We start from the raw sequence: 19,138 nt of genomic DNA, 5'->3' as shown, positions 1-19,138 counted from the left end.
AATGGTTGTTTGTCAGCTTATGCTGCCCCTGTGATTGACTGGCAACTAGTCCAGGGCGTACTCCGACTCTTGCCCGATGACAGCTGAGATATTCCAGCATGCCCCGCCACCCTGAGCGCAGGATAAGCGGCAGAAGATGGATGGATGGATAGTAATATGGGAGGCCTCACATGATTGATTCCCTTTCCGTGTGGAGTTTGCATGTTCTCCCCGTATCTAAGCGGGCTCCGTCCGGGTTCTCCGATTTCTTCTGGCGGTCCAAGAACACGCAGGAGGGCCTACGATCGACCGGCGACCTCTTGACCCCACGATCCTAAATGCAGGATAAGCGGTCGATCGCGGACGGATGGATATTAATATGACATCCTGGTAGTAAATCGAACGATACCGCGGTGCCGTATCGCTATATCGCTTTTTTTTTTCCGAGCTATTCAGAAGCGGGCCTCGGAATTCATCTGTAAACCAAAAACACAAACAAAACAATCATAAAAAGATGAATTTATTTATCGCTCTTTATTTCTTCAGACAGTCTGCGTGAGATTAGCAGTCTCTTCGAAGAGGGCCTGAGAAAGATTTACGAGTAGATTTGCATAAATGGCAAACAGATAAACACAGTTTTGGAGGAAGGGAGCGGGACAAAGAGGCATCAAGAGGAACTGGATCGGGAGGCGCATGAAAGCCCGGGCTTGTTTTCTCCCTCGGCCAGACGCTCACGCATTCTTTGAAGACGGTACGCCCAGGAGTTTTTTTTTTTTTTTTTGGTTGTTTTTCTTTTTTTTTTTTTTTTACGCGCCCTCTCCAACCGACCCATCCTCTCTCTCCACGCCTGCGGGGCTGAAGGAGGCCCAACGGCGAGCATCCTCCGCCTACCGCCGACCCGGGGAGCTGGAAGCCCGCCAGGAGGGATTGGCTTCCCGCTCCTGCCGGGGAGGAACCGGCGCGCCGGGATACCCAAATATGGCCCGACCGATATCAGTTCGGGATCGCATGACTCAGCGGCAAGCCTATACCGCGCACACGCACACGCACGGCACTGGGATCCACAGCTGACTTCCACTCTGTGTGTGTGTGTGTGTGTGTGTGTGTGCGTCCCCTTACACACACCTCATCCATAGAACCTGAATTAAAAAAAGAAAAAAAAAAACATTAAAAAAACAAAAACCTGAGGTGTGTTTACCCACACCGTGGACCTGCCACGGCCCCCCCACCCCACCCCACCCCACCCCACTCTCACGTCTCGGCGTGTTGACAGTCCCTCTTCCCGGCAACGACGTCATCGGCGGCGCACACGACATCCCGGAGGCGGGGTGGAAGGGAGGGGGAGGGGCGAGGAGGGGGGAAGAGCCAATCAGCGCGCAGCAACTGAGCTCGAGACGAGGCGATGGTATAAAGACTGCGCGGCATCCGCGCGTCAGGCTAGCAGAGCGTTTTAGCGAGTGGAATGAAAACATCCGAATTAGTCACTGGATCCCGCTTTGATTCCCACTGAAGGTACAAAAACCCCGACGACTTGCTATAGTAAGAGTGCCACTGTTTTTTTTTTTGCACTGTCTGATAGCTTCAGTTGAGAAAAAAAAAATTGCGCACCCGGGAGAACTTTTGGCTCGATCGGATCGGCTGGCTGGAGGAGTGGGTGTCCCACGAAGCGCCCTGAACGCGGAGCGCACTTGTGTTTTGACTGTCTGATTTGCAAAAAAAAAAAAAAAAAAAAATGTCCGCGGTAATGGAACAGCCTTTTTATGACGACTCGTTTCTCTCTGCTTGTGGCCATCCAGGCGCAGCGCTGTCCGACTACAAGCTGCTAAAGCAGAATATGAACGTGAACTTCTCCGATTCCTATCGGAGCTCAAACTTCAAGTCCCAGCAGCTGCGCGCCGACAGTGATTTCTATTCAGCGGGCACGGCGGACTCCCTAAAACTCGCGTCCCCCGACTTGGAGCGGCTGATCATCCAAAACAGCAACGGGGTCATCACCACGACGCCGACGCCGACGCAGTACCTGTACAACCGCGGGATCACGGAGGAGCAGGAGGGCTTCGCCGAGGGTTTCGTCAAAGCGCTGGACGATCTGCACAAGATGAACCAGATGGCGCCCCCGAACGTCTCCATCGGCACGGGCGGCGTCGCCTGCTCGGCTCCCGCCTCCGTGTTCGGCTCGTCCATGCAGCCGGAGCCGCTGGAGTACACCACGCTGAGCAGCTGCGCCACCAACCCCGGCCTGTCGTCCGCCGTCAGCTACCCCTCCACCACCATCAGCTACCTGCCGCACCACCAGTTCCCGCAACACCCGCAAGTGGTGGCGCACGGATCGCACCACTTCCACCCCTCGCTGGCCGGCGCGGGGCTCCACCACCCGCAGCGGTTCGGCGGGCTCAAGGAGGAACCGCAGACGGTGCCGGACATGCAGAGCAGCGACAACAGCTCGCCGCCGATGTCGCCCATCGACCTGGAGAACCAGGAGCGCATCAAGGCGGAGCGCAAGCGGCTGAGGAACCGGCTCGCCGCGTCCAAGTGCCGCAAACGCAAACTGGAACGCATCGCCCGCCTGGAGGACAAAGTGAAGGTGTTGAAAACGGACAACGCCGGACTGTCAAGCACGGCGTCCATGCTGCGGGAGCAGGTGGCGCAGCTCAAACAGAAAGTCATGACACATGTGACCAGCGGCTGTCAGCTCATGTTGGCGCCCAAAGTCAAGTCTTACTGAGGAATCGGAGCACTTTTTTTTTTTTTTTTTTTTTAAAGTGGGAAAAGAAATTTTGGAAAAAGAAAAAAAAAAAGGACACTGGACAATAACTGCACTGACAACGCCAAGAAACCGTGTCTTTCAACTTTGGCTGTACGACAGGAACTGCAACGCGATCGGCCGATCTGGAAACCACGCGAGACTTAAAACACTTCACGGCATTTTTTTTTTTTTTCTATTTTATTTTTTTAAATTTATTTTCAAGTGTCGTCTTGACTTTTCTCTGTTTACATTTTACTTTAATTGCTATTTGTGATGAGTCCTGATGTAACTTATTGGTGTCTCGTCAGGTTGAGCCTGACGTTTTGTACTTATACGGTGTATATAAAGACTATTTAAGTAAATGAAAATAAGAAATGAAAATCGATGGTGTGTTTTTATTTGGGGGTGCTGTTGGGGGATTTTTTTTTCCTCTCTCTCTCTCGAATCTATCGCAGCTTCACTTCCCAGCAGCGGAAGTTGCTTGACGTAGAGACGTCCCAGCGTAGGACTGTTTCCCTTACTGACGTACGCGCGTCTGTCCATATTTGGGTAATTTGCCTCACAGACGTCATAACACCGATAGTTTTTTTTTTTTTTTTCTTTCCGGGAACTCCCTCCTACAGTGTCGGTCAGAAAAGGCTGGTCTCATTGTAGCGTGTGTGTTCGACTGATTTTTTTTTTTTTCTATATAAGTGTTTTTCAGTTCACAGGAGTTTCCCTCATTGTGTTTTCAATTTCCCCAAACAAGCAGCGAGAGAAGGAGAGAGAAAAGAAAAACAAGTCAGTGTGCGTGGGGAGGGTGAGTTACATAAAGTTCCGGAACGTGCAGAACCTGTTTTGAACTTGGCCAATTATATATTTAAAAAGAAAAAAAAAATACACCCACCGAAAGAATCTTGCAAATAACAGGAAACAGGGGGAGAACAAGCCGCTCTGTTAATGCGACGGGCTTGGACAAGTTTTATCTGGGCGGTGGAAAATGCCGTTGAGTTCAATTAAAATTCCGATTAAGTCTTCCTCCCCCCCCTTTCTGACCAAAACACTTCCTCCAGTCTAAGTTCAGGCAAGAACCCAGCAATGGAAAAGACAACTGGCCCCAGACAGTTGTAAAACATTAGTAGTCCGGACGGTGCTGTGGGTCTGGAGTTCAATCTTGACAAATAGTTTGCATCCCGAGAAACTCAAAACATTAAACCACAAATAAAAACCACAGTTCGGGATGTAGTTCGGCACTTAGGAAGTTTGCTTGCAATTGGCAGGTTGAATTCAATGAAAATGTGCGAAGACGTGTGGCGCCACCTAGTGGTGGCAGGTGAAATGACACTCGGATAAGAAATCACTCAAAAACATCATTTTCCGACTGTTTTTAATAATGTTGGTAACAGGACAGCGAGGAAAATGAACAATACTTTTCTGAAAAAAAAGGGAACAATACTATTTTCAGTGCTTGAGACTATGAGGTTGTCTAACCAGTAGAACGGTGAACAGAGAAAAAAAAAAAAAAAAAAGACTTGCGATGCAGGTTTTGTAAATTGAACAACTGAACTTTACGCTGTAGCTTGACTCTGGTGGAAATGAAAACTGGGACACCTCTCATCTGAAGGCAAGTGCTAAAGAATGCGAGACGGCCTTCGCTTTCACTGCTTGGAGAAGAAGGCTTTGCTCTTGTCGACGTCGGGGACGATGGTGTCGCTTCCTGGTTTCCAGCCAGCGGGGCACACTGCGGGAAGACGGGGGCAAAGTGCACACTGAGATCAGACATTGAACCTTGCAGGGAAACACCGGGGACGTGTGTTTGACGAGTCCACGGTCATAAAGTCACGTCCTGTTCAGAGAAACTAGGCTTTCAGGTCTCTGAACAGGTAACCTGATGGTCACTGGGTTCAACTCGTACAGTCTTGTATGTTAAGTGTTCAACTCACTGTTCTATTAATCAATCGGATTAAAAATACAACCGAGAAGGCAATACGTTTTTAAGCTATTGTTCTTGTCCCCCCGTTACGGAGCGTTTGAAAAATCGGCACTGGCACTAGACTTTGGACTTTATAGGTGGTAGCAGGAGGAAAATAAATCCCAGTTGAGCATGATTGTTCCCGGAATATTTTATTTTCCCCCCTCTTAGTTTCCCCGGCGTTCATTCACGACAGGGAAAACCGGTTTACGCAACAGTCACATCAGACGGAAAGTTTTTTCTGTTTTATTTGTCTAACTTAAACCATTTGACCTGCTGGTGAGTAGATCTGTCCTGTAATATTACAAATGATTTTTTTAACAACCGTCTGCATTTATACTCTTGCCTACTGAGTCGACCGTATGCGTGACTCATATGTTTTACATGACTTACACTTTATTTACTCACAGCAAAAGCGACACACACATCAGAAATAGCTGCAGATATACACTGGAACCTTGATTTACGAGTGCGTCAACATAGATTTTTTTTCGTAATAAGAGCTCAATCGATTATTTGCTTTACTATACGAGCCCGGATCTGAGCTACGAGCGAGTGTGATGTGCATTAGATGCTGCTGTAGCCGCTGCTGTCTGTCAAGTTGTGTTTAAAAACAGTCAGGCCTGCCATCAGCTAGCCCTACGAAATTCGTCAAAAAACACAATCATCGAGTCATTAAAAGCCAGTCCGGGATGATTTGATCATTTTAAAAAGAGGACTTGAATTCACTCCTTCGCTCCTTGGCAATAAAAATGAATTAAACTTGTAAGTCAATGTTTAACTGTACTTTATATTTGATTCTGAATTGAGACGCTTGCGACAAAATTCAGCTCTCGGTACACTTGTTGATTACTGAATGATGATAAAGTCTATCCAAGTATAAGCTGGGGTGTGTAAGTCATCAAATTGTCTACTAATGGTGCAGCAGAAAAAAAACCCTGTTCCATAATTGTCTGCTGGCTGAGCCCTTTTTTGCTCAACTTCCAAGGCACGCATTTGCACAAAGAGGCAGTTTGCTGATGCATCGAAACCATGCGTGCTTTTATTGCTTGCCTGCATTCAAAGTAAAAAAAAAAAAACATGAGGAAAGTTTCTACTGGCAGTTCCTGGTTTCCAATCCATTGAACCCAATCACCCCTGCCTAGTACAATGGCTTCTTTTAAACAGCTGTTTGATAAACATTTTATTTTTAGCATATATATATATATGTATAGAAGGCAGGGATTTCAAGATTTCTGCCATCCTTCAAGATGAACAGATGTAATATGAAAGCCACTGATACAGGGATTTAGGCACTTTGTATTCAAACAGATCTGGAAGTCAGTCTGGATAACTCAAAGAACACTCCTCAAATGAATTACCTGTTTATTTACATGCGTTATGTTGCTACCGTGCATATCTGGACGTCAGCTCAAAGGGGGCAATTTAAATCACACTCACCCTCGCCATATTTGTCAGTGTGCTGGAAAGCCTGCACCAGGCGGAGGGTCTCGTCCACGGAGCGACCCACGGGCAGGTCGTTGATGGTGATCTGCCTCAAGATACCCTTGTCGTCGATCACAAAAAGACCCCTGATGGGCAAAAGACAAAAAAAAAAAAAAAAAAGGTTAAAAAAAATCTCTGAGAGAAGAAATTCTTTGCTGATGTTACAGTTATGGGTTGAGTCCTGATACCTGAAAGCGATGCCGTCGTCCTCCTTTAGCACCCCATAGTCCCTGGCGATGCTCTTTGTGAGGTCTGCCACCAGGGGGATTTTCATGTTACCCAGACCACCCTGCTTTCTTGGAGTGTTGATCCTGGATGAGGAAAACGAAACACTTAATGCAAAAGCATGTATTTCAGATCAGCAATATTAATGACGTTAATATGCAGGTAATTAAGGAGATGTTATAGAGTTAAAAAGTATCTGAAAGTACAATCGTGGTCCAATATGCAGAGGAGACTTTCCCCGAATCTACATTTTCCAGCAGAAAAATCCAAAATGTACAGCGCCTTGGCATTCCTGTATGTCGCCGAGTCGCTGCGTTTTCTCACATCTTCACTTACTAGAAATTGAAAGTCATCAGAAGATGGCGACTTTGTCCGACAGTTTTTGGCCTGAGTACTTATCGGCAGTTGACATGGATGCAGGCCGACTGAGATAACGGGACAAACCAGGAGTTTCTTGATAGCAGCGGAAAACACCCACCATTAACAGAATTGCGTTTTTTTAAAAAAGAGCCAACACTTAATACAACAATGTCACTACTTTATAAATTTAACAAATTAGAAAGTCTATAGCCAATATCTTCTTTTGACTAAATGTATGCTAATTATATACAACTAAATGTTGAGCAGCTTAGAACTTCCTTTGTAAGTTTCTCATGTGTTTTTCCCAATTATACTCTTTGTCATTTTAAAAACTTTAGTACAATTTTCACTGAACTTGTCCTCACCCTAATCTTTACAGTGCTAAATAAATCGCAAACTATAAATTATTCAGCAATAAAAAGGACATCTGACTAGCAAAATAACTGCGGGCACAGAGGATGTGGGAACATTTGGTGTATGTGCGATCAATACTGGCCCACTCTGATGATAATCAATTCATTGTTCCTGCCTGAACGATCATAGGCCCGACACGCGGGTCTCCTGAGGCGGCTTGTGATATGTGTAGTGTGTAGGGTCTGGCGAACACACGAAAAAAGAAGGGGGGAAAAAAAAGCATCAAATAAAATAAAGCCATTGTTGCAGCCGTGCTTCGGGAGTCCTCACCAGGCCAAGTGGGAGAAGTGGGAGTCAACGGAGCAGCCGATCACCTCGCATCCCATGCTGCGGAATTCCTCGGCCCGGTCACTGAAAGCCACGATCTCGGTCGGGCAGACAAACGTGAAGTCCAGCGGGTAGAAGAAGAAAATGACGTATTTCCCTGCGGAGCACAGGGAGAGTCTTCAAGCAGCTTCTTGGGGGGGGATGAACCCCAGATGCAAATTCCAAGGATTACACACCACGTGCATTCGGAGTACATCACGTTACCTCTGTAGTCTGACAGCTTGATGTCTTTGAACTGTCCATCCACTACAGCTGTTGCTTTAAAATCCGGGGCTGGCTGACCAATCTTAGCATTTCCAGAGGCCATGGTGTCAGAAAAAAGACTGGGGAAAACAGGAGAAGGCGGCGTTGAAGTTGTATTCTCTGGAGGGTGTTTGGCACAGTGTGACAGGTGACCTAACCAGGCATCCAAGTTTTTTGCAGGCCTTTGCCGAAACACCTCTCCAGCTTACCGCCTCCAACTATTCAAACAATGGAAAGTCACATGCAAGTCATGTTAAGCCTGCGGAGCTCAACTGCCAACGAGGAAGCTCGTACAACAGGGAGAATTGAAGTAAATATGATTATAGATTACTTCAAGATATATTTAATTGTGCAAATTATAGGGTTGTTTGGAGACCTAACCTGTTCCTGTGACACATGCTTTTTAGGCATTTTTACGCAGATGGTTTATAAGAAACCCATTTAAAAATGTGATATTTACTCAAGAGAAGACGAGTGGTTAAATAAAAAATCCTTTGTCATGGTAGGTGGGACGAACAGTGCCCGGTCAAAGTTCATTCGTGCTAAGAGGGGAGATTTGCACCGCTGGTACGGTTAGCTGGTCAGATGTTTGTTACCGCTGTGATCAGACAAAGGCTGGAGGAGTTGGGGGGAGTTAGGGGGGGTTTAGGGGGAGTTTCTGATGGTTCTCTGAGTCGCAGGCACAGGGGACAAAGAGGGAGCCGGAACGAGGCCCAAAAAATGCTTAAGAAGCAGAGGGAGCGATGACCCGAAAAGCCTATTTAGCTTCACGTTAGCTTCCCGGTCCCGCTCTTTCTTTAGCACAGCTCTTCATCCCCGCGCTAAAATTCACGAATAACGCTGCGATAAAGACAAATTTGAATCGAAGCCAAAGCCGTTTTTTCTTCTTTTTCCTCTGATTATTATTCTAATTACTCACCTGTCTTTCGGGCGAAGCTGAGGAGAAGTTGGCAAAGCGGCGATCTCTGCTGGCAGGAGTCGTGGATTCACCGGAGGAGGTGGTGAGGGGAAGAAGGGGGCGGTTCTTACGGAGCTCACCGGAAGTAGGGAGAGCTTTTCAAAATAAAAGCAAAATCACTGTTTACATTCCGGAAGTCTTAATTTCAATGAATCACGCCGGAGTGACATTTTCAGAGAGCAATTATAAAGTCAATCGACAACATATTATTTATTTTTCTTTCTTTCTTTCTTTCTTTCTTTCTTTCTTTCTTTCTTTCTTTCTTTCTTTCTTTCTTTCTTTCTTTCTTTCTTTCTTTCATTATTCAATGAATCTACCACGTCACTTTCTGTCTTCTTTTCTGCTCACTGCCAGCAAAGGGAGGGTCAAGTAATTCAGATGCAGTAAACTAGACCTCTGAGAAGTCCAGTATTTGACAAAAAAACTCTTTTTTCCCAATAATTAGAAATGTTTGGTCATTTAGAAATGTTGAATTATTGCTGTTTTCACTCCCCATCTTTCAGCTGTTGTCATATGTCACAGTCTGCCTCCATCTAACTATCTTCTCTGCATCCTCTTCTGTCACACCAACTAACTTTATATCCTCTTGCTCAATATCCAAAGATCACCTTTTCGGTCTTCAAATTCAAAGTTACCTTTATTGTCAATTTCTCACAATTTACTTGACATCCAGAGGAATTGAGAGGACATTTCTCACTCTCCCACGGTGACATGAAATTAACAAAATAATAATAGAGTGCACATTAAACTATAAAGTATAGAGTGCGTGCAGATACAGTCTACTAATCCACTCGTCTTTCTATATCTACAATACATCTGACATACGCTGTCCCTTGTGGGACTCATTCCTGATTTTATCCAACCAAAAAGAACTTTAAGATCTTATCTCTGGTTCTGTCAGGCTGTCTCCTGTCTTTTCCTCAGTGCTTTTCCACTGTCTTTCAAACTGTCTCTATAACCTCACCACTCTATCCATGTCCCTCACAGTCACATATTCTGTCTTGTTGCGGCTAACAACCATTCCTCTCCTTTCCAAGGCATACCTCCACCTCTCTAGATTTTTCTGTACATCCTTAAAATTTTAGTTTTAGTAGCTCACTCTTAAAAAAAAATAAATAAAAAACACTCAGGTGGGGCCAAACACAGTTTTGCACACTTCAATTTCAGCATTCCCATGTGAAAAAGGAAGAAAGTTAAAATTGAGTGCCAGTAATTTTATTACAGTGATAATGGTATTCTGCGTGAAAATGTCAGTCGTACCTTTCACCAAATCAAATTCTTTAAACAGGCTGAGCAACGTACCACAGTTGTGAAAACCAGGAAGGCAAAACATGAAATAATGCAATCACCACTGGTCTTCTGTGCGACATTGTGGAATGCGAAACTAAACGAGAAGGTCCTCCTTTTAAATTGAAGTGGAGTTTTTTTTTTTTTTACTGAAGATGTAAGTTTAATGTCTCTTTCAGGTTATCATCACCTTGAAATTCTGATCCAGCTTCAGGCGGAAGAAAGTACTGTAAGTGTATGAGTCAGTAAAATTGTAGTTTCACTTCATAGTTTGGAGTTATTGATTTTGTAATTGCACAAGAAACTTACTTTTAAAAAGTTTGCAAACCTTAAAAAGCACAGTTTACTTATTCCAGATGCCGAAATGCTCATTCAGATGATGATTGTAGTAAGATAAATGAAAGGTTCAGTGCCAAGATCACTGTGTTCTTTCCTTCCTTCTTTTTTCATCAGTCTCACTTTTTTGTTTGACAAGACCTTCACAAAGGTGAGTTTAATCATTTTTTTATAGTGTGTTGCACTTTGTCTGTAAAGACTGGAAGTTATCCCAGGTCACGGTTTTCAGATAATTCTAATCGTGGAAGCGGGTGTTGTGTAATATCTTGACAACGTTCATCTGTTTCAGTTTATAGTTTCACCCGAAACTGTCCAGACATAGTTTGACCTAAATAAGCCCTGTTATATCGTCTATAGATTAAACAAGCCCTTGTGCCAAGCTGATATTTAAGAGCATATACTCCATTTTCAAATATGTACTATTGTACATATTGTGCAAATTGGGTACAAATGTTCATCTGAAAGTACGTATCTCAACATTTCTTTCCTTCTCAATGATAAAACAACAACATATCCCAGCTTAATTAATGTAGTATGATAGTATTTTTTTTAAATCTCTAGTTTAACTGCGATTATAAAAGAAAATAATATTGATCCTTTTTTCATACTTTGTATATTGAGCGTTGCTCGCCAGCAGGTGGCGACAAACACACTCCATTAAATTGGGGAAAAAAAAGAAGAAGAGGCTTAAAATCACCACAACAACAAAAATCCTGTTAATTGGATGGACGAACTCCACTTTTCGATTCATTTGGCAACTATTCTCGGGTGTGTAATATACTTGGCAACCAATATATCGTCTATATTTTTTATATCGTTTTACCGGCGGTAAAATAGCACGACTTGAATCCGACTCGGCTTTGTGTGCTCAGGCAACTGATAAGCTAGCGTTAGCTTAGTTTGATAACGGCGTCTTAGCTCGCCGATAAAGACATCTTAAGTTATTTTACAATTCATTGATTTTTCACGTCGTTGCGTTTAAAATATTCCACGGCTACACATCTGAAATGTCTTATTGCTACGGCCTTTACGACACGTGGTAAATGTAGCAGTTAAGTTAGCTACTGTAGCGTGTCCAAAATACATTCATACATTGTCGCATTGACTTACAGCGATAAACGCTAAAATTGAAGTCACACATTCCCTGGTCATTTCGATTTTTATGTTATGTTTTTGGACGGAAATTTAATGCTGTTCCGTGCAGTTCAAACGTCTTTCAACTCAACTTTGAAGTAAAACCGAAATTACACAAGCCGGTGTGGGTTACCTTAGCATTTGTTAGAGGTAAAGTCTTTAATAAAATATCGTTCATTATTTTATCTCATCGTTCAGACTTGGAATCTTGATAGCCTCACCGGATGCCCATTAAAGCAACAATATTTTCGGGATATTACACAAAATGTTTCCCCTTGGCCTGTAATTGGACCAATTACACTGCTGTTATTGGTGTACTTTTCCTTTTAAGAACGAACACCTATTAGATTATTTCTTTCCCCGTGTAAAGTCCTATAGAGCTACAACTCCAAAATAGGTTTTCTTGTTTTTGTCACACACAGCGCTGGTGGCTATTTCATACTTGCAGCAGTGTTATGCTGTCTTTAGCTAGGGCTTAATGTTAAATGGAAAACTACTTGTGTCATCAGGGCTTCCCAAATCTCTTAACTAATCTTGAATTTACTAAATACATATACATCATCTCCCACTTTCTTCCACACAGAGAATCCATAAGGGCGTCACCTTCTCATCCCTCACAAAACACCTTCACCGGTCGCCATGGAGTCCCAAGGTGAGAAAGAATTGACCCATTACTGAGCTGCAGTTACATGATATTAATTTCAAATTACTATGAAGAGTCAAGCTTGTGAAGAGTTATCATCGTTACCGAAAAAAAAATCCTTCAATTTCTTCTACGATGGTGCGGTGATGTGGCTTCAAATCAATAATGCAAGTGATTTTGATGCATTGGATTTACTTAATATGACACCATAAACTAGTGGCGTTCCTACTTAGCTACAAGCTGCTTTGCTTTGAGAGCTTTGTTAGGACTACAGACTGAATATGATTGATTTTGATCTTACTCGTGCATATCGAATATGGGCCCAAAATACTCGGTTTGAAGTATTTTCGGTTATTTTGCGGCACTCGTTTTCCAGGCCTAATGACACTATTCAAGGTGGGTTGAATTTTTTTGTATATGTAATTCTAAATGAGCTCCACCCAATGTAATATTGATACTGCAAAGTATAGTGTTTGAGGTAAGATTACAACCTTGGACTATATCAGCACTCAGTATTGGAAAATAGCCTTTGCATATCATAATTGACGATAAGGACTGTGTTAGCGAATCCCTGTTGATTTGATGTTCACTGACATGCGTCATAATCAAATCCTTACATCTGGTGGAGGTTATTGATTCAGAAAACAGATGGCAAAAATGTGTCTGGGTTAGGGTTCTAGCTCTCTATGATGGCAAACTCCCATCTTATCTGCCCCCACAGCAGACCCAGTCATGTGTGAGGTCTGTGGAACATACTTTGAGACTCGACGCGGGCTCTCCAGCCACGCCCGGCTCCATCTGCGCCAGCTTGGTGTGACTTTGTCAGAAACTAGTGGTGCTCCAATAGAGCTTCTCTACCAAGTTATCCAGGAGAGAGATGGCTCCCTACCCAAATTTAATGCAGACACCCCTTTCCCAGACTCCCCGTTACCTTTGACACTTAAAAAACCCCCCCAGCAGGAGCCCATTTCCCCATTACCACAAGATAAGAGGCCCCCATTCATAGCAGGGACTAGAGTTACAGCAACCTCGCAAAAGCTGGATCAGCAGGGATCTCCAGCCAGATCAAAAGAATCAGCAAGTCTACCACTGGTCTACCACTCAACTCCTCCGGTTCTAAGGCTGGGTGAAGGCAGCAGTTCATCCTCCTTGGAGCCGCAAACCACACCTAAGCCACTGTGGGCGCCACTGGACACCGATGCCCCCATTACCCTAGGTGACTTCTGAATAGTTGTTTTACTGAAATGTTGCTACTATGGAGGGGCTTAGTTGTATGTGCAAGACACATCATTTACGTACAGGTACCTTATGTAAATATTTGACTGTTGATACCCATTAAACACCACGTATCATAGACAAAAAAAAGTATCCATTGGATGAGAAGCCTCTTTACTCATCCTTCTCTTTGCATTTGCAGCATCAGGCAGCAATGATGACGTCCATGTTTGCCAGCTCTGTGGTTGCTGGTACGAGACCCGCAAAGGCCTATCCAGTCATGCTAGGTCCCACCTGCGTCAGATCGGAATCCCTGACAACGAGCTCAAGGGCAGCCCCATCGAGTATCTTTACCAGATCATGGAGGAAGAGGAGCTCAAGCCACTCAGCACCATGCAGCCGCATTGTCTATTCACACACAGTCCCGCTAAGCCCTCTCCCAAGCGCCCCTCAGAGATGTCCTCTCCGTCCACCTCTCCCAGCAAACGACAGAGACCTTCTGAGGCCTGCACCTGTGCACTCTGCGGGGAGGAGTTTGAAAATCGAAAAGGGCTCTCCAGCCACGCGCGCTCTCACCTGCGTCAAATCGGGGTGCTGGACCTGCTGGGGAAAGGCTCTCCGATAGATACTGTCCAGGAACTGATCAGCAGTGGTGTTCTCGAAGCCACACACCCCCCCAGACAGAACAGTACACCTAGCTCACCGCCAGCGCCTTCTCCAGGACCAGTCTCTCCGGCAGCCCCATCCTTGTCTCCGGCTCCCGGCCAGTCCCACACCCTTTTCCCCTCCACATCCTCAGCACCCCCGAAGCCTTCTTATACTCCTGGGACACGGGCTCCAAAGGCTAAGAAAGGTTTTCGGCTGGCCGTGGATCCCCTGCACCGCAAACCAAAGCCCGAGCCCTTAAACATCGACGTCTCTGCAGTGAATGGATCCAGCACTAACTGCAGCTCACCCTCCCACAGTCTGAATGCTGCCGTTGTTTCCCCAAAGCCGGGCAGTGCAGGTAAAAAGTGTTTGTTGAAAGATGGAAGTTGTATTTTACTTTTTATGTACTTTTGACATGCAAGCCGTCTTGCTTTTCGGCATCGGTGAAATTCAGTGGTCATTTAATGACTCCTTAACAGTGAATACTGTTGTCAGAAGCAAAGTGTACTTGGCACTCCATCCACCCCACCTTGTGCATTATTAAACATGATTCAGACTGATAGTTTTGTGGACCATAGTCTGAAAAGGATACGATTTTTTTTATTTTTTATTTATTTTTTTTCTGAAATCTAATGGGTCATTTTCAAATTTTGTTTTGAATTTACATTTCCATTTTTCGAAATACTGTATCTTGAACAGACGATGTGCTGGAGGCTTTTGCACACACTGAAGAATCTGAACCTTCTCAGGAGGAACAGTCTGATCTGTCCTCTTCTGAAATGCTCCAGTGCTGTGAGTCAGGTTTAGTTTTTTTTTTTGTTTGTTTTTAAATGTATGACTTTTGGGGCACATCCTTTTCACTTTTCATCATCCAATTACATTCAATGTTTCTCATCCTGCTCATTGGTTTCCACATATATTGATCTACAGGTGATTGATCATTTACCATGGGTAAAGGCACCAAAAAGGCACACACAACTTGTTTATGTATACGTAAGCATTGTAAACTATGTTGTGCAAAAAAACAGCGGCACCTATCGGTGGTGGCAATGACACAGGGCTAGCTGTAGTTGGCATGGTCACCTGGGTTTGGACTTATCCTCTCAACATCATCACCCCTGTTCCACAGTCTCTTCCACAGATGGACAGTCCCCGCCTACAGTCATCTGCGATTACTGCGGCCAGCTGTTTGACACGCGGAAGGCTCTGTCCTGCCATGCCCGCGCTCACCTGCGGCAGCTGGGCCTCACTTGGTCCATCAGGACTTCACCCATCGATCTCCTCAAAGAGGTCATGATGCACAACGAAGAGGGCGGCAAAGCAGCCGGGACCAGCAGGCCTTCGACGTCAGGCAAAACCATGTGGTCTCCCCAGGGCTCAAAAAGGACTGCAGAGAGCCACCAGTCAGCGGATCCAGGCTTACCGGTGGACTACACGTTGAAAGAGAAATCTACGCCTGTCAAGAGCGGGCCGTCGCCAGCCGGTAACACTTCAGACACACGAAAAATAAACATCTGCACAGTAGCTACCACGGTTGGATAATGGCTCAGTGATCCAAGTAAAGCCAGCCAATCTCCAATTAGAAATTCAAGGTGCCATGATCTCCGGACTTTTGAGCGCACGTGAATATAAGCCGCACCGGCTGAAAATAAATTAAATAAATATGTGTGCATATATAGGCCGCACTTAACTAAAAGTCGCAGGTGTCCACGTTTTAGTCTTAATTAAATACACACTGGTAACATCCACAAATATGTACTGGAAATGCTTTTTTCCGAACAACGGCTGTAACATGGCTGATGAAAAAGATTAATGATAAATAACAAAACACAAAGAAAGTCCATGCGTTCATTTTCTGTCCTAAAACCTGCACTAAAATCATTTAAGTCATCTTCAGTGTCGGAATTGAACAGCCTTAGAATTTCACTGTAATTTCATGGGTCTGATGTGATGAGGCTAAATGTTTTGGCAGTATGAAGCTTGTTAGCCCCCCAAAAAATCGATAAATTAGCCACATCATTGTTTAAGCCTTTGTTTAAGTTGAAAGCGTTTGAGAAAAAAAAAAAGAGCGGCTTAAAGTCCAGAAATTATGTTATGAACCCAGAATGATTTGACTCTTCTGGAAAAATAAATGTCATGCTGTCAACCCAGAGGCAGATTTAGTCGCGGTAATTAAGAAATATTCTCAGAGATAAAATGAAATCATGGTTTGTAGGCTGATTCAACAAATGCGCGCTGTATATGATGAAAAGAGAATCAGTTGATTGTGCATGTCCAGTTTTCCATTGAAAACGTGCTCTTAATCAACTCGAAATGTCTTCTTTGTCATCAGACAAATCCTGCGAGCTCTGTGGGTTTGAATTTGAAAATCGAAAGGCCTTGGCAAGCCATGCGCGGGCCCACCTCCGCCAGCTGGGCCTGGTGGAGTGGAAGGCAGAGGGGGCGAGTTCACCCATTGAGCTCCTGAGTGAGTTGATCAAGAGGGATCCAACCAGGGTAGCGGCAGTAACCCGTCGCTACCGCATGGGAGACCTGTACATCAAGAAGGTGGGCTGCGGCCTTCGGATTGGAAGTTTTGAGATTTTTTTTTTTTTTTTGTTAGTGTAAAAGCAAAGATGTTTTACATAAATTCTGTTTCAATCCCAGAAAGCTGCTGCCTCCCCCTCCCTCTCCACGGATTCAGAGTCTTTTCCCGGCGGCAGTAGCTGGAAGCCCCCCGGAAAACAGTCTGAGCACAAGATGGGCAAAGAGGACCCGGGCGCGTCCAGAAGATCGCACAGCCACGCGCAGTCCATGACCGCTTACGGCAGCCCTGGCGTGGGCACCCCGAGAGGTGAGGGAGGACTCGCAGAGACGGCTGAATTCGGTGCGAATCTCACCTGCACGTTGCCACGATGTTTCCTCCCTATGGTTCCCAGGTGTTCATCCTCAAAAAAAAGTAATGGCCACAGGCGAAGAAAATCAGGACAGCAGTTCACAGCAAGCGACGCGGTCCGGCAGCATCCCCGCTCTGTTGCCACGGCCACCGCTCACCCCTCTCGTAAAGTTGGTCGGAAAAATTTACTCCCTCAAGTGCAGGTTAGCCTTTTTTTTGTTTTTTTTGTCCTTTTTTTTTTTATTTCTATCTGTCTAAGGTCTTACAGTTCATTCTTTCCATGGTGCACAAAAAAAGCAATCTCATGGATTTAGCTGGCATATAAATGAAATGTCAAGATGATTTTAAAATGCACAAGATGAAGTAATATTTTTGCGATACTTTGTTTTGCTGGACAATGTGACTTCTGGACTTTCTGTGCTGTGATTTACCTCCCACACCCGACGACACTAGTCTGAGGCCATTCATTTATCAATACTCCTCTGGATGTGGTGCGGACAGCAAAATAAGAATATTATTGTACAGAGAAACACATTTCCAAGACTTTACACATGACAAAAAAGCTTTAAATGTTGGTATATAACCCCCCCACCTCCTCAAGATCAAATAACACAATTCAGCAGCCCATTTTTCTTCTATTTCTGCCATATGTAGGAAATCCCCTTGCAAATACACAACAAAAAATGTCTGCTTTGCCCCCCTCCAATACTTGGGTAATTTCCCCGACGAATGTAGGGCAATGATTTTTGTTTCACTGATTTATAATGGCCGGTCTAAGCGCGGCATTTTGAAGCGTGTAGTTTTGCCTTTCTATGAGTCAAGTAAGATAAGATCTTATTGATATTCTTCTTATTGATCCCACGATGGGGGAAATCCAATATGTCTCAGTAGCATTACAAGGTAGAAAAGTGTACAAACAGTAATAATAAAAAAAAAATTGCAAGTAAAGAATATAGATACAAATAAACAAAGACTATGTATAATGTATACAATAGAACACAAAAAGACTTCAAAGAAAACGATGCATGCAGGGAAGGGTTATAGAAATAACAAGTGTCCAGTAGGAGCCGTGGGTCGTAAAAACGAAATGATCATAAGAAGTGTGTCCCGGAGAATGTATAAATATAGATGTCGATATTGCACGGATGTAAGTGGTACATTTACTTCTGTCTGAGCATGTTCTCCAATCAAGTCTTGTTTTATTGATCACCCAGGAACAAGTATGACCCCTCCCGGGCCCTGTTTTGATCTGTATGCAGCTGTTATAAATCAGAACCCCCAACTCTCACACTCCTCTGTCTCTCCTTTCCAGATTTTGTGAGAAAGTTTTCGAAGGACCTCTGTCAGTCCAAGAACAGTGGATCATCCACCTGCAGAAACACATCCTGTCGCTGGGCTACAAAGGAAAAGCGTCCCCTCCTGCTACACCAGCTGCAGCCCCAGCACTCATTGATCCGGTGGCTGTTTAGATCCTGGGTTCCACAATCGACCCGGTTGGTCCCCCCCCTCCCCCACATTCGACAAAGAGGGCCATGTTGATCAATGTTGTGTAAATGAAAAGTTAGATGTTCACTAAATGTCCTGGAGAGGGCGAACGTGAGCCATATTAGGAACAGCAGTATGCAGTCCTTTCAGGAAAATCTCTCCTTATCTCATAACGGACCTGCAGACTTCTTTTCTGATGATCGCCTCCCTTCCTCATCATGCTCCTCACTGCATTCATCCTGTTTTTTGTCCCACTGAACAGGCTAGTCAGGGTTAGAAATCCACTGTGATATCTATTCTTGCTTTTCCTGGCCTTTAAACTGTCTTACTTTAACATTTCGCAATAAGGACTTCCGTGCTTTACTTCAAACTGAAGTTAGTGTCTTAACTTTGGGTCACAGTTGGAAGCTTAAAACAGAGCCGCTGCTCGGCAGGAGTAACTACTTATTGGTTTCTATGTGCAGCAGTATTTTTTAAATATTTTTAACACCTCTTATGGAAACTAATATCTGTCTTGTATATAGAAAACTATTTGTAAAAATATAAAAATATTATTTAAAAACTGAAACCTCCTTGTTCTGTAATGTGATTGACATATAAATACCTTGCACCTTGTCAGCTGCACTTATTGTCTGATGTCACTTAATCAGGATTAACTTTAACTCATCAGACATGTTTATTGTTTCAGTGTCCCCGGTCTTAAAAAAAAGAAGACATGGATTGATGAGTTTATGAAATTTAAAAGCTTAGTAACTGCTCAAAACTATATTTTACTTACCAGAGGATTTTCCAGTGGCATCCAGAACCCTGGTGACCTTGAGGGATGA

General features: G+C 44.3%; 3 protein-coding genes across 13 annotated transcripts; 2 read left to right on the top strand and 1 right to left on the bottom strand.

Moving 5' to 3' along the window:
* Window positions 1-1,388: 1,388 nt before the first annotated feature.
* On the top strand, window positions 1,389-3,106 carry junba (JunB proto-oncogene, AP-1 transcription factor subunit a). 2 transcript variants are annotated; one of them, XM_086142153.1, is made up of 2 exons: window positions 1,389-1,491; window positions 1,776-3,106. In XM_086142153.1, exon 2 carries the CDS (start codon window positions 1,814-1,816, stop codon window positions 2,702-2,704), a length of 891 nt encoding a protein of 296 aa, XP_085998279.1. In that variant the 5' UTR covers window positions 1,389-1,491; window positions 1,776-1,813; the 3' UTR covers window positions 2,705-3,106. The 2 variants fall into 2 exon arrangements, with proteins under 2 accessions (XP_085998279.1, XP_085998281.1); XM_086142155.1 differs by having other exon boundaries at window positions 1,424-1,518.
* A 968-nt stretch (window positions 3,107-4,074) lies between these two features.
* prdx2 (peroxiredoxin 2) lies at window positions 4,075-8,783 on the bottom strand. The gene is made up of 6 exons (XM_086142156.1): window positions 8,650-8,783; window positions 7,692-7,810; window positions 7,431-7,584; window positions 6,350-6,472; window positions 6,117-6,247; window positions 4,075-4,445 (listed from the first exon to the last, which is right to left on the bottom strand). Exons 2-6 carry the CDS (start codon window positions 7,792-7,794, stop codon window positions 4,363-4,365), a joined length of 594 nt encoding a protein of 197 aa, XP_085998282.1. The 5' UTR covers window positions 7,795-7,810; window positions 8,650-8,783; the 3' UTR covers window positions 4,075-4,362.
* A 1,330-nt stretch (window positions 8,784-10,113) lies between these two features.
* LOC147213978 (protein Wiz-like) lies at window positions 10,114-18,876 on the top strand. 10 transcript variants are annotated; one of them, XM_086142142.1, is made up of 11 exons: window positions 10,114-10,204; window positions 10,429-10,462; window positions 12,029-12,097; window positions 12,810-13,304; window positions 13,506-14,309; window positions 14,651-14,743; window positions 15,081-15,434; window positions 16,284-16,498; window positions 16,598-16,784; window positions 16,870-17,029; window positions 18,139-18,876. In XM_086142142.1, exons 3-11 carry the CDS (start codon window positions 12,085-12,087, stop codon window positions 18,293-18,295), a joined length of 2,478 nt encoding a protein of 825 aa, XP_085998268.1. In that variant the 5' UTR covers window positions 10,114-10,204; window positions 10,429-10,462; window positions 12,029-12,084; the 3' UTR covers window positions 18,296-18,876. The 10 variants fall into 10 exon arrangements, with proteins under 10 accessions (XP_085998268.1, XP_085998274.1, XP_085998273.1 ...); XM_086142147.1 differs by having other exon boundaries at window positions 10,115-10,204; window positions 12,813-13,304; XM_086142148.1 differs by lacking the exon at window positions 14,651-14,743.
* The last annotated feature ends 262 nt before the right edge of the window (window positions 18,877-19,138 follow it).

The sequence above is a fragment of the Fistularia commersonii genome, chromosome 35 (assembly GCF_037954325.1).
Source record: "Fistularia commersonii isolate RoL2024-O1a breed Wild chromosome 35, RoL_Fcom_v1.0, whole genome shotgun sequence".
NCBI classification, from domain to species: Eukaryota; Metazoa; Chordata; class Actinopteri; order Syngnathiformes; family Fistulariidae; genus Fistularia; species Fistularia commersonii.
Note: the sequence above shows the minus strand (reverse complement) of the source record. Positions and strands in the feature narration are given on the sequence as shown.

What these genes read in the sequence shown, in the direction of transcription:
- junba (XM_086142153.1), top strand. Translation starts at nt 1,814, where the DNA reads ATGAACGTGAACTTCTCCGATTCCTATCGGAGCTCAAACTTCAAGTCC.
- prdx2 (XM_086142156.1), bottom strand. Translation starts at nt 7,794, where the DNA reads ATGGCCTCTGGAAATGCTAAGATTGGTCAGCCAGCCCCGGATTTTAAA. An exon ending in CAAGCTGTCAGACTACAGAG is followed by an intron (nt 7,585 to 7,691) that starts GTAACGTGATGT and finishes TGTGCTCCGCAG; the next exon opens with GGAAATACGTCATTTTCTTC. An exon ending in CACTTCTCCCACTTGGCCTG is followed by an intron (nt 6,473 to 7,430) that starts GTGAGGACTCCC and finishes TTCCTCATCCAG; the next exon opens with GATCAACACTCCAAGAAAGC.
- LOC147213978 (XM_086142142.1), top strand. An exon ending in GAGCGGGCCGTCGCCAGCCG is followed by an intron (nt 15,435 to 16,283) that starts GTAACACTTCAG and finishes CTTTGTCATCAG; the next exon opens with ACAAATCCTGCGAGCTCTGT. An exon ending in ATTTACTCCCTCAAGTGCAG is followed by an intron (nt 17,030 to 18,138) that starts GTTAGCCTTTTT and finishes TCTCCTTTCCAG; the next exon opens with ATTTTGTGAGAAAGTTTTCG.